The 13,988-nt window shown below is 40.6% G+C and overlaps 2 protein-coding genes and 3 non-coding genes across 5 annotated transcripts in view; 4 read left to right on the forward strand and 1 right to left on the reverse strand.

The window, feature by feature from the left end:
- Positions 1 to 7,612, reverse strand: part of Trim66 (tripartite motif containing 66) — a 58,862-nt gene extending 51,250 nt beyond the window's left edge. Inside the window, exon 1 of the mRNA XM_015477602.2 lies at positions 7,369 to 7,612. The gene's annotated coding sequence lies outside the window, so the exon portion shown is untranslated. The remainder of the gene's footprint in view (positions 1 to 7,368) is intronic.
- On the forward strand, positions 7,330 to 9,760 carry Rpl27a (ribosomal protein L27a). The gene is made up of 5 exons (XM_015477603.2): positions 7,330 to 7,418; positions 7,797 to 7,860; positions 8,118 to 8,193; positions 8,607 to 8,781; positions 9,587 to 9,760. Exons 1-5 carry the CDS (start codon positions 7,416 to 7,418, stop codon positions 9,713 to 9,715), a joined length of 447 nt encoding a protein of 148 aa, XP_015333089.1. The 5' UTR covers positions 7,330 to 7,415; the 3' UTR covers positions 9,716 to 9,760.
- Positions 8,330 to 8,459, forward strand: LOC125612179. Its single transcript, XR_007342520.1, has one exon. It is a non-coding gene; the product is annotated as a small nucleolar RNA SNORA3/SNORA45 family (small nucleolar RNA).
- LOC125612178 lies at positions 9,360 to 9,490 on the forward strand. The gene has a single exon (XR_007342519.1). It is a non-coding gene; the product is annotated as a small nucleolar RNA SNORA3/SNORA45 family (small nucleolar RNA).
- A 1,029-nt stretch (positions 9,761 to 10,789) lies between the features above and the next one.
- LOC125612180 lies at positions 10,790 to 10,907 on the forward strand. Its single transcript, XR_007342521.1, has one exon. It is a non-coding gene; the product is annotated as a small nucleolar RNA SNORA3/SNORA45 family (small nucleolar RNA).
- The last annotated feature ends 3,081 nt before the right edge of the window (positions 10,908 to 13,988 follow it).

Here is a 13,988-nt window from a genome sequence, read left to right on the forward strand (position 1 = left end):
ATATCTGCCAAATTCCCAAGCCTGAATAACCACAGTTTGTTAGTTGTTCTTTCATGTAAAATTTCTGTTCCATGGTTGAGGAGGGGGAAGTTAGTTTATAAAAGTACAATACAAGTCAAAGCAAAAGTACAGTACTTTGAGATATAACAGAACTACTTTTTTCATACTTTTAATTTCTTCAAATAGAATATTAAAAAGACATGTAATCAAGAATTGAGATTTAATAAAATTTTTACTTCTACATCATGGACATTCTTGAATTAAACTAGTTTATTTTTATTTTTTTATTTTTAAGGGTTGGTGTTTCAAACTCCCAGGCCCCAGTGATTCTCTTGAAGAGTTGGTTCTATACGTACATGCCACCACACTTAGCTTAAACTAGCTTTTCTTCTTTTTTTTCTTCTTAACTGCAAATGCCTAGTGAAGAATACACAGATTGGGCTGGGGATGTGGCTCAAGTGGTAGCGCGCTCTACTGGCATGTGTGCAGCCTGGGTTCGATCCTCAGCACCACATACAAACAAAGATGTTGTGTCCACCGAAAACTGAAAAACTAAATAAATATTTTAAAAAATTCTCTCTCTCTCTTTAAAAAAAAAAAAAGAACACACAGATAAAATGACTTATACCAGTTTAATGCCCAAAGCACCAGAAGTTTTTTACATAATTGTTTTGGCACCATCAATGCAATATTAACCTAGTGGAAAGATCAAAAAACATCTTATTATGAAAAAATTTTGACCTCAGGGACCCCCTCAGGTTCTATAGACCACATTTTGAGAACTGCTGCATTAGATCTCACATGATAATCCTGGGAATTCATAAAAGTGGCATGGCTTTCCACCATCAGTGAGCACTACATGGGGTAAGAATATAAAGAAAAAGGGATTTCATTTTTGTTTTAGAATAGCAATTGAAGTAACTCTATGAGGGTAAAGAATTAAAGGCACATCCAAGACATGAGTCTCTGATCTGAGGACAAAGGGAGAGGTCAAATAATCCCTTTCTCACCTACACCCTTCTTCTGGCTGCTTTTTACCATAATTTAGCTCTTTTTCCCTATCATGGGCAAGTGGATGGGATATAGTTTGGAAGACTATACTTAATACCAGGGAGCAACTCAAATGCCCACAGGAGCCAGGCAATCTATTTGAGTGAAGTCCCCACCTAAAAAAAATTGGGTCCAGTATTGCCAAATCTTTGTTTTTCAAAATACCAGAAATCTAAATTTTTATTTGAATTTTAAAATTTTGGCAAATGTGTTTGTCAGGTTTTCATCACTATATCAAATACCTAAGATAACCAACTTATAAAGAGAAAAGGTTTATTTTGGCTCACAGTTTTAAAGATTCCAGTTCATGATCAGATAGACCCACTGGTTTTAGGTCAGTGGTAGGGGTGGTGCCAGATGGCACTGGTGGAGAACAAGCTTACCTTGTGGCCAAGGAAAGAAAGAGAAAGAGGAGGAAGAAGAGAAGAGGGGATTAGAGTCTCACAATCCCCTCCAAAGGCACACCCACAAAGGCCCAAAGACCTCCCAGGAGGCCCCACATCTTAAAGGCTCTAACCCCTCCTAATAGTACCATGATGGGAAAAGCCAATACCGCATTAATCTTTGCAGGGTCATTTAAGATCCAAACTATAGCAGCAACTAACTAAATTTTAAAACATACCATAAGTCAAACAACATACCAGCAGCATCCACCTTATAACCTCTGCTTTAAGTCATGGAGTAACCTGGACTAAATGAAACATCAACTGCTAGTATGGAAAGAATGGAATCCTTAGTATGGAACTGATAGAATGGAAGGAATGGGTTCCGTTCCTTCCAGGGGTAATATTAACATCTGGATATGAGGAAAGGGAAATATCTACTGAATTTCTTTAACTATGAATGACGGAACAAATCTTCCCACATCACATTGCAGGTAAGAATTTCAAAGAATATTTTCTTGGGTGGTACAGAACAAATTATCTTCAAAATTTAGTATTAATTTTAGGGAGAAAATGTGAAGGAGAAACACTAGGTAATGAAAGAGCATCCACTCTTTGCTAGACTGTGTTGTACATGAGACACTATTTGTTTGCTTGTTTACTGTTTTTTTTAGACACAGTCCTAGGGTCCTTTGTCTTTCTTGTTCATCATTGTATCTGCCCCCTATTGTCTGGCACCTATGCTAGAATGTAATACGCACTCAATAAACATGCGTAAAATGAATGAGTGAACGACTCATTATTTTTTCATTGTTAAGACAAAAAAACTGGGCTGGGGCTGTGGCTCAGTGGTAGAGCACTTGCCTAGCATGTGTGAGGCACTGGGTTCGATTCTCAGCACTGCATATAAATAAATGAATAAAATAAAGGTTCATCGGCATCTAAAAAATTTTTTTAAAAAGATAAGAAAACTGAGATTCAAGGAGACTATGCAAGTTTGTTCAATATAATTAAAAAATAGAATTAGGAAATGAACCCAAACTTGTTTGTTCTTTCCACTTATTTAATCCCCAGAAATTAAATTAACTATTTAAGCTAGTCTTTTTTGTATTATTGAATAAACTGCTCTCAAAGATCATAGAATTTTTTTCTTCATGTTTTGGTCACAAGTTTAAAGGCAAGGTTTTCCATCCCAGCTTCCAACAAAGCTTTTAGGAAAATAATTGTTATCTAGTACAATGAGTTAAAAAAAAAATCTATCCACCACAAGAAATACTATTAGAAACCCTTAAGCCCCAAATTAGATTATTTTTACTTTGTGCTGAAGAAAACTTCACCTGTGATCTTATGAATTTCACCCTAAATGCCATACATGAGAAACTACTGAAAAAAAAGCAAACAAAAGTTCCTAAGCCTAGAAAGGTTGAAACAGGATTGGTAACTGTACAATACTGCTGGTACATAAACTGATACAATCCATTTGGACAAAAATAGCAACATAAAATGGACAATAAAAAAAGGTCCATACCCTATAATCCAGCAATCTCACTCCTGGGAATTTATTCTAGAGAAGTTATTTGACATAAAAAACTATATATACACAAGTGTTCATTGCATCCTTATCTCTAACAGCAAAGAATACAATAAGAACAAAAAAATGGAAACAAGAAAATGACTTTGTAAATTACAGTATATGCTGAAGGTAAATTACTCTTCAGCTGTAAAAAAATAATTCTGAAGAATGGGTAGTATTACAGAAAAATATTATGGAATTAAATGAAAAGCAGAATACAAAAGGATTAATACACATGACCATTACCTTTGCAGATTGCTATGTCTCCATGTAAGCAAGAGCTGAAAGGTGATATTCAGAAATGAAAACAGCATTGTGCAATGGTATGACTTGAAGTATTTATACTATGATTTCTTTTTTCAGGAAAATTTTTAATGTTGTACTGTTTTTTTCTATTGCATATATATTTTTAAATTCTTTCTGAAATAAATTTAGTATTCTGGGTTTTTCTCTAATTCTGATTTAGAAAATAATAGAAAGTCTGGCTTTCCCCATCTTGAATTAATAGTACTCTACTTTTAAAAAGAAAACAACGTAAGAACATAAATGTTCAAGTCTAAAGATGGAGATCAACAAGATGGGGTGGGAAGCATCCAAGCAAGCTATTGTTGCAGTCTGAAGGACTGATGATGAAATCAGGAACCCTGAGAAAAAGAAAAGGGAGAAGGATCATCAGGCCCTCCTTAGGATGTAATGTGTTCCCAAGGTCACTTAAGAGAGTTCAGAGATAGAAAAAGGTCAGCACCACATTTACCTGCCTTACCAGGCTACAGCCTGGCATTATCTCTCTTCCACTCATTTCACAGGTATTTTCTGAGGCCCTGACTTGCTGAGGGAGCTCAAATACCTGATATGTCACAAGGCTATGCTCTCCTTCAGAGAAGATGTCACAGAAGATACCTCTCAGGGCTCATGTCCAAGGTCATGTCCCATGTGTCTGGTAAAGAGGATGGGTCATCTAATGCCTAATATCCCAGCTGCTATTCACTTTTGCAGATATACAACTGAACTTTGTTCTCTCAGAGCTATCAGACTTAGGGAAACTGACCCATACTGAACAAAACACCACATGAGCCATGTTTTAAGTCACACTGTTCAGCCAGGTGGCTTATAGAACAGGATGTAGCTCTTCTATAGCCAAGGAACTTAGCAAACTACTTAGAAACAGTGTCCTAGCATCCAGAACCCTACCTCTACCCTTTGCACAGTCTTGATCCTTGCTCTAGGCCCCACTTATAATATACCTGAAGGTTAATTTCCATTCCCACTGCTCTGCCCAGCTTACCTTCATTGACAGATCATCTTCCCAAAGGTAGTTTCTGGGTAGCTCAATTCATATCCTTGAGTAGGATATGAATTATAGGCCAGTTTCCATGTCAAATAGAAGATGATCTCCTTTTAGATCTTACCCTCCTACTCCCAAGACTCCTCTTTCTGCTGGTCACAGGCAGTATATGATTAAGTTTGAAGGAGTGATGAATACCATAATGCTGTGAGGTCAGAGAGGGAGTGGTCATTGAGGTAAAAGCAGACCCAGGCTCTGTATCTTACCAGCTGTATACTCTCCGGCAAGTAACTCAGTTCTGTGCATTTTTTTCATGCATAAAATGAGACTGGTAGAGCTGAATTCTCAGGCAGATGCATTTGTGAATTGCAAGGTGCTTTGAAAATGTTGGGTCTATTATTGTGGACTAGAGTGGGGAAGAAGTAGAATGTAGGATGGCCCTTAAAGATTGAGGAAGATTCAGGCTATGCAGTCAGGAAGAGAAAGGACATCCCAGGCATGAGTAAAGGCAAAATGGAGACAGAAGTAAAGTATGCCTGCAATAGATAGCTTGTTGAGGTGAGAATCAGAGGTAAGGTTGGAAAGGTAGGTAGGCTGTATTCTATTGCTATTAGGGAATCACTGAAATCTTTGATCATATAAAAGAATGACAGTTATGTTTTGTGAGTACTAAGCTGATAGAAGATGTGAAGGATAGAGAGTTTGGCTGAGGGATAGAATGCAGGTAATGTGATCACAGAGTGGTTTGAAGACTCCAAATAAGAAGATGAGGAGCTGGGCTAGGGTTGTGGCTCAGCAATAAAGCACTTGCCTACCATGTGCGAGGCACTGGGTTCGATCCTCAGCACCACATAAAAATAAATAAAATAAAGGTATTGTGTCCAACTACAACTAAAAAAATAAAAAAGAAGAAGGATGAGGAGCTGAATGAAGACAGTGACTCTAGGGCTGAAGGAGGAAGTACGTTTGAGAGATATAGAATTAAAAGGATGGTAATAGTGTATAAGAGCAAATAAGGGCTTGGGAACAATTTTTCAGGCCTGATCTCGATGGACAATGATGTCTCTCACAAGATAAAGAAATAAAGAAGCAGAGGTGGGCTTGTGGCTCAGCAGTAGAGTGCTCACCTAGCACTTGCGAAGTGCTGGGTTCGATCCTCAGCAATGGAATATTACTCAGCAATAAAAGAGAATAAAATTATGGTATTTGCAGGTAAATGGGTGGAGTTAGAGAAGATAATGCTAAGTGAAGTTAGCCAATCCCAAAAAAACAAATGCCATATGTTTTCTTTGCTATAAGGAGGATGATTCATAGTAGGATAGGGAGGGGGAGAATGGGAGAAATAGATGAACTCTAGATAGGGCAGAGGGGTTGGAGGGGAAGGGAGGGGGCATGGGGTTATTAATGATGGTGGAATGTGATGATTATTATTATTCAAAGTACAGGTATGAAGATACAAATTGGTGTGAATGTACTATGTATACAACCAGAGATATAAAAAATTGTGCTGTATATGTGTAATAAGAATTCTAGGGCTGGGGATGTGGCTCAAGCAGTAGTGCGCTCGCCTGGCATGCGCGGGGTGCTGGGTTCAATCCTCAGCACCATATACAAATAAAATAAAGATGTTGTGTCCACCAAAAACTAAATAATAATAATAATAATAATAATAATAATAATAATAAAAGAATTGTAATGTATCCCACTATCATATATAAATAAAAAATAAAAAATTTAAACCACATAAAAATAAATAAAATAAAGGCATTGTGTCCAACTACAACTAAAAAAATATTAAAGAAAGAAAGAAAGAAGCACTAGTGAGCAAGGAAGAGTGAGTTCTTTGGATATGTTTATCTGTAGAATCCAAGGGATGCTAACCAGTAATTAAGTGAATGTATAGGTGTAGCGCACAGCAACAGAAATGTGAATTGAAGTCACATGAGGTGACCAAGTACTGTGAAAAGGTAAGTTGGAAAAGGACAGAAGGCTGAGGAATCTCGGCATTTAAATGGTGGACAATTAAGCCCAGCATAGTGGTGCAAAATGCCTGTAACACCAGTGATTCGGAAGCTGAGGCAGAAGCATTGCAAATTTGAAGCTACCTCAGCAATTTACCAAGGCCCTAAGCAACTTAGTGTAACCCTGTTTCAAAAAAAGAAAAAGAGGGGCTGGAGTTGTAGATCAGTGGTAGAGCGCTTGACCAGCAAGCACTGTGTGAGGCGCTGGGTTCAATCCTCAGCACTACATAAAAAAATAAACGAAGGTTAAATTAATATATATATTATAATTATATAAGAGCTATGTACTAAATTGTGTGGCAGTACAGTTGAGCAAGTGAGCAGCTATGATAACTGGTAGAAGTTTCACAAAGGAAATGCTTGCATAGGATGCAGGCTGAAAGGGGGTTATCTGGTTCGGAAGAGGAAGGAGTCGGGGGCATCCCAACCAGGTTCCAGAGAAAATTCAAATGTGGTGTTTAGAAAAAGCATTTACAATGTCTGGATCCCCAAAGCATAGTGGTTGGTTAAACTTGAGGTGACATCGGTGACGACAGCAGAAGGGCAAAGTAAGTGGGGCAAGCGGCCACTCAGAAGGATGGCCGGCAGGTCCCTGAGGCGGTAAACGCTCTGCAGAAGCAACTCCCAAGAGCTGCGAACAGGTGAGCACGCCTCAGGGTCCTCGCTGCGGCCTGAGCAGAACGTTAAGAGCAGGGGAGGGGCTCAAGGCTGGGGCTTTTGGCCAGGCACCGAGAGATAAAGAGGTCCTCCCTGTCAGCCTAGGCGGTACCCGGGCCAGGGCGCCAGGAAATGGCCTGGTACACCTTGGTCGCATAGGTAAAGCTCCCCAAGCCCTAGATTCCTCAACAATTTTCAGCATCCGAGCCAGATGCAACCGGCTGCACCAAGAAGAGTTCCCAGCTACAGACCACGAGCACTTCACTGTGAACAAAACTATCCGCAGAAAGAGGATGCTACCGGCGGGAGTCTGAAACCCGCGAGACCAATGAGGTCCCGCCCGAGGCCCGCCTCCTTGCCGGAAGTGAGGCAATTGGTCCCGCCCCCTACTTTCGATACCTCGCGAGACTTCGCTGAGGCCTTCCTTTTTCGTCTTAGCCGCCGACATGGTAGGTGTTTCTTTTATGGCCTCCGCTTTCTTGCAGCCAGAGACGCGGAGCTCTACTCACTTTGCCTCCCAGCCACATAACCCGGTTTTCCAGGTTGCGCGTGGCAGGCCGCAGGGCAGGATGGCTGTCGCGGACCCGGGGCGGGGATCCTGGTGCAGCGTGCTAGGCCCAGGGTTCGGATCTTTGAGACACGAGGGCCGGAGCGCCCTGGCGCCGCCCTTATGAAACCGTCGGGCCAGCCAGTAACCTCATCCTTGCCGAATGCGCCAGAACTCAGGCCCTTGTTCCCAGTTCTGCAGGCTTGTCTCAAGCTGGCAAGCATTATTCCCAACCCTTCTTATTTAAAGGCTTGATCAATAAGCTCCTTTTCCCACGCAGCCATCCAGACTGAGGAAGACCCGGAAACTTCGGGGACACGTGAGCCATGGCCACGGCCGCATCGGTAAGTTTCTCCTGCTCGGCTTAGAAACTAACGTAGCGTAGAAGTAAGACTTTTGCGGTTGAGTAGGGATTGAATTGAACAGATGTTCACTTTTTTCTCCACCTATTTAAGGATCTTCTGGTATTCCAGTTTTAGAGAATGTTTGTAGATTGGAAACAGCGTAAGCGGCGCAGAAGGGGGGAAGTTCTCCGCTTGGCTAAGCGGGATTGAGGGGTTGGAAAAGGTTATGTGAATCCTGTAGCTTTGTATTCCTGCAGGCAAGCACCGGAAGCACCCAGGAGGCCGGGGTAATGCTGGTGGCATGCATCACCACAGGATTAACTTCGACAAATAGTGAGTGTTTCTTGACATTGTTTTACACAGTATGTAAAGACAGCCTGGAACATCGGTGGAAGCTGGCCTCTTAAAAACCTTGCCTATTACTGGCTTTGCCGAGTTAACTTTTGATGATGTGAACTGAGAAACCATCATCGAGGCTAGAGTCACGCTTGGGTATTGGCTGTTGCCTTAGTGTGCTAGAGTCCTCGAAAAATAACTGCTGACCTTATTCACTGGCTGTGGGCTTCATGGCACAGCTAGTCACCAGGTTAGTGACATGCACCAATAACTATTCACTTGTATCCATCGATTAGGGAATGATGTATTTGACTATCTCTAGGGGACCTCTATTAGAAAAGTGTAGATTTTTCTATGGAGTACTATCAAATGTAGCTTTTTAATGAAGATGGTTGCCATTTCTTTCCCAGTCACCCAGGTTACTTTGGGAAAGTTGGTATGAGGCATTACCACTTAAAGAGGAACCAGAGTTTCTGCCCAACTGTCAACCTTGATAAATTGTGGACATTGGTCAGTGAACAGACAAGAGTAAATGCTGCCAAAAATAAGACGGGAGCTGCTCCCATAATTGATGTAGTCCGATCGGTGAGTAAATTAGATATTAATTATAAAGTCCCTTTGTCCTTACAAAATTCTGAGTTATGATACACTTAAATGTCTCCTATACCTCTCTGATTACCTGCTAGAAAATACAACCTTTTGATAGAATTTGTCATGACCAGAATGGAATTATTCCCCACTCTTCTGTCTTGGGTGCATTTTTGCTCTCAGAAGTAAACATTCAGAGAATGCATATCTATCACATGTCTTGCTTATATTTTGGGAAAACCTTTGGAGAGTAATGGTTCCTCTCAAATTAATTTCGATTAATTTTTGCTTGAATGTCTTCCTGATTTGTACTCCCATTGCCCTGCTTCTCATAGTCTTATATCTTTGGGGTTTCAGAACCTTCTGTTAGTCTTTAGCTTCCATGAACATGGAAGTAATCTTTAAGGAGGCCCAAACCCTAGGGAGATGTTCAGGTAACTTTAAATTCTTGTTTCCAGCCTATTTAATGCTTTTTGAGCAATTTTGGTAGTCAGGACTTTGAGCATTGCTGGGAAAATATCTTTTCCTTTTTACTTAATAGGGATAATCAAACATAACCTGGAGGTCTGTGCTTTGCCGAGACTAGAGTCACATCCCGACACAGAACTTGTCCTGGTGTGCTACAGTTCTCGGAGAGAATTTGCTGGTCTTGATTCACTGGGGGGGACAATTAATGTCCCCATTAGTGCCCAGATCAGAAACATAGTCTACCTGGGACTTAAAAGTTAATGTTGGCTTCTCTCCATGTGCCCCAAGAAATTGGTACATGGCATGATGTGTTATAAATCTCTTTCTCTTCTAGGGTTACTACAAAGTTTTGGGGAAGGGAAAGCTCCCAAAGCTGCCTGTCATCGTGAAGGCCAAATTCTTCAGCAGAAGAGCTGAGGAGAAGATTAAGGGTGTTGGGGGTGCCTGTGTTCTGGTGGCTTAAAGCCACCAAGAGCTCTGGAGGTTCATTAAATGCTATCAAACACTTTTCCTTTGTGGTCTAAGTAGGTTTTTTGGCACCTCTACTTAAAACAAATCTCTACATACAACAACCTGTAAGTCTCATGTTAGGAACCTACTTTATAGGTCTTAGACACATGGAGGGGAATAGGCTTTCTAAAGTGAAAGAACTGTTGATGATTGAAATATGTTAAAAGGCCCACTGGTATTATACAGTGAATTTTACAGCAAGTGAGAGTGTATCCTTCACTTTTGTATGGGGCATGATCTTAACAAGACTTTGATCAGTCACGCTAAACAGTGACAGTGTTAAGATGAGGGAGCACTTTGGCTTACTTCCTGAGTATAAGACCCCCTACCCCAAACTGGCTCTCTCATCTTGGACCAAACCATTCTAGTTACAACCAGAATATTCTGAATCAGAATCTTTAATCTGGATATATCAAAATGCATTGGATTCATCAAAGCAACTGTAAAGGGTCTTTATGTTCAAAAAATAATCATGAAATTGTTAATTTTTTTAGTCTGAAGTATGGAGAAGACTGAAAAATCCTGAGGGCCAGAAACCAGATATGTGTTTTTTTAGGGCTGGTATTTTGCTGTTGTAAAACCCATGACCAATATTTGTTTGCATCCTCATGGGTGTCAGGATAAATTATGATATGTTAACAGCTTTATGGCTTTTCCTGAAATTTTGAACTTTTTTGGACCCAGAATGAAGCTTGCATCTAGGATCCTGAGCAAAGAAGTGTATTATATAAATAATACTGTATGATGTTTTTGTTAATAGAAGTGACTCTCTTAGCCATATGGAGAACCATGATTTTCTCTGAGACAATGTTATAGAGAATATTGGAGATCAAATACAAAGAACAGGAGAGAAACTTGATTGGATAAGAATAGGAGACAATTGTAAGAGGTCAGGAACGTTTTTTCAGTGGACACTCTTAAAACTGGATTGTCTGGGTTTGCATCTTAATGTTCTGATGGGAAAATATCTTTCCTTTTTACTCAATAGGGATAATCAAACATAACGTGGAGGTCTGTGCTTTGCCAAGACTAGAGTCACATCCTGACACAGAACTTGTCCTGGTGTGCTACAGTACAATTTGCTGGTCTTGATTCACTGGGGGGGACAATTAATGTCCCCATTAGTGCCCAGATCAGAAACATAGTCTACCTGGGACTTAAAAGTTAATGTTGGCTTCTCTCCATGTGCTCTGCATTATGGTCTTTTTGAGGGCTTCTAACATGGAACCTGAGATCAAGGAACTGCACCATTATAATTAGGAAAATGATTTCTACCCAAGAACTGCATGACTTTTTTGAAGCTCAATCTAATTCCTCATCTTTAAATTTCAGTTAAAATTGCCTCCTGTGCACTTTGTATAAATAAAATGGAAAGCTTACATTTACCTTTTGTATTTGTTAGCTTAAGTGTAAACTTTTTTTTTTAAAGAGAGAATTTTTAATATTTTTATTTTTTTAGTTTTCGGCGGACACAGCATCTTCATTTGTATGTGGTGCTGAGGGTTGAACCTGGGCCGCACGCATGCCAGGCAAGCACGCTACCGCTTGAGCCACATCCCCAGCCCCTTAAGTGTAAACTATTAAGGGGGCAGATGAAGGAATTAGTTACTGTGCATGTTGTTTTGTCGCATGGGAAAATAAAGTGGTCCAAGCAGAGGGAATAGCAAGATGATGAGTTATGAAACCAATTTGGAAAGGTTGGGCAGATGGGATGTGCATGGTGCAACATGGGCCAGGAGAAGAAAGGACTGGCCAGGATGTACTTCAGGGCCTGAGGAAACTTAAAGGCAGCAACAAAATGGGGAGGAGGGTGTTTAGGTAAAATTTCAGAAGACATAGTAGGATTTGGTTACTGAATTGGATGTTGATCAGGCATGAAAGGGTGGGGTATTGGAGGAAGGTGAATAAAGAAGTCATAGTAGTACTCCTCCCCAGGCCAATCTCATCTCCTGGCTTAGAGGACAGCTGCTGAGGTACCTTGGGCAGATGCCTTTTTTTTTGGGGGGGGGGGGTGCTGCTGCTGGAGATTGAACCCAGGGCCTTGTGCATGTGAACAAGCACTCTACCAATGGAGCTATATCCCCAGCCCTTTTGGCATTAATCTTAGATGGCTAGGTGACAAAAGCCAAACATCCTATTCTCTAAATGTGACGACTTGAATCGCCTTTATGGATCTAGACAATGTTTTGATGGATATTTCAGTTTAAAGGGAAAGGTCCTACTGCTTAGAAACTTGTCACTTAAAGGAACACAAAATTGGTGAGACCAGGGGCTGGGGTTGTAGCTCAGTTGGTAGAGCCTTTGCCTTGCATGCCTGAGGTACTGGGTTCAATCCTCATCACCACAAATGAAGTAAAGGTATTCTGTCTGCCTACAACTAAAAATACTTTTTTTAAAAAGGGTGGGGCTGGGGTTGTGGCTCAGCGGTACAGCATTCGCCTCTCACATGTGAGACTCTGAGTTCCATCCTCAGCAGCACATAAAAATAAAATATATTGTGCCCATGTATAACTAAAAAAAAAAATTTTTTTTAATTGTGAGAACAGTTGGTTCTGTGTCCTACTTGGGACCAGACTAAGAAGTAGCTTGGAGTCCCAATACACCCGAATTGTAGTGCTTTCTTGAGCCTACAACCACTGGTATTTTTTTCATGAGACTGCCCAAGTGCTGACTGGCCTATCCCATGGGCATAAAGGTTCATTAGCACTATATTCAGGGCTGACTAGTACTGGGGTTGGAAAGGTCCTCCCAGATGTGGGAAGCAGGGCTTTATCAGTGATAATCTCTGACTTGATGGCTTGAAACTTGTTCACATCCCTCTTAAAATATGAAAACTATGACTAGGATGGTAAGTTGACAAACCAATCATTAATAAACTTGGATTACAAAGGATGTGATTTCTAGCCCAATACGTATTTCTTGGAATAGATTTTCATCCAAATCCCAATTGCAGTTGTAATTTAGTACTTAACAGAAAATGCCACACAATTTGCAAATGCAGTTAATCAAAATCACCAGATGTATGCTTTTAGTTCAAGTAAATATTCCCGTTATTAGCCTATGATCAGACAGCCTCTGGGACTGAAACAAGTTGAAAGCAGTTACATTGAAGGCAAAATGAGCGGCATCTGAACTAAAAGGCTTATTTGGGCCTTCTGTGGTTGGAGCCTTTTGCCGCTGTTTTCTCCCACCCGCACCGCCAGACAGTAATGCCCTCGCGCTACTGCCCCAGAGCTCAGAAGCGGCTCCCTTTGGGCCCCGCCCCCCCCCAACCACTTCCTGTGTGAAAATCTAATTCTGGGGACCCTGTCGGACCAGACGGGAAACACAGCTAGTCACTTCCGATAGAGGGTGGAGCCAGCCTGCTTTGCTGAAACACTGGTTTTTCCTGGGCAAGGCGGGAAGATTTAACTCATCGGAGTTCCCTTCAGGGCACTTACGAACAGAAGGTGTGGTATTTTTGTGCAGTTTTCAAAAAGGGACTTTACAAACCCCAAGAGTGTTTCAGTTGCCTTAAAAGATGATTGTTACATCTTTTAAGCTAAAAAAGAAAACGCTCGTCTGGAAATGTTCTATAAGAACATAAAAGGAATTTCCTTTACTGAGCTTTGGAAAGCAAGGGAGGAAGATGGTGTTTTGGTAGTCGCTTTTAAACCAAATGCATATTTCATGTTAAAAATGACATAAATGAACAAAAAATAATTTAGAAAGCTTACAGAAATTAATGAAAAGTAATGTTTTTTTCTCCAGTTTTCAGGGCGTCTTTTACGATCTCCACAGGCAAATGAATTTAAGAATTTTTAGAATGCATATCACTACATCTGGTTGTAGAAACTATAATTTTGTGTACCACTCCGAGGTAAAAATATAGGTTAAGTTGTATATTTTATTGCTGGCTTTATTTTATATACCAATTTTTATTGTATTTTCACTCCCACCTTAAATTGTTTTAAGTACCATTTATATATTCCTGTAAGTTACTTGTACAAGACAAGTAATACACATGTGATATAAAGAGGGTTTTTAAACAAAAATTTAACTGAGGGACCTGGGGGTGTAACTTAGTGGTAGAGTGCCTAGTACTGTGAGGTCCTAGGTTCAATCTCCAGCACCACCAAAGGGCGGTGGGGGGGAGGTGTGTGCTGTGAATGTAATTAGGCTTATTTTGGGGAATGCTCTAATTCCAGACTATCCAGTGTGAATCACAACACTCCTTCAGAACACTT

This window comes from Marmota marmota, unplaced genomic scaffold (assembly GCF_001458135.2).
Source record: "Marmota marmota marmota unplaced genomic scaffold, marMar, whole genome shotgun sequence".
Classification (NCBI taxonomy): Eukaryota; Metazoa; Chordata; class Mammalia; order Rodentia; family Sciuridae; genus Marmota; species Marmota marmota.

What these genes read in the sequence shown, in the direction of transcription:
- Rpl27a (XM_015477603.2), top strand. An exon ending in AGGATTAACTTCGACAAATA is followed by an intron (nt 8,194 to 8,606) that starts GTGAGTGTTTCT and finishes TTTCTTTCCCAG; the next exon opens with TCACCCAGGTTACTTTGGGA. An exon ending in TAATTGATGTAGTCCGATCG is followed by an intron (nt 8,782 to 9,586) that starts GTGAGTAAATTA and finishes TTTCTCTTCTAG; the next exon opens with GGTTACTACAAAGTTTTGGG.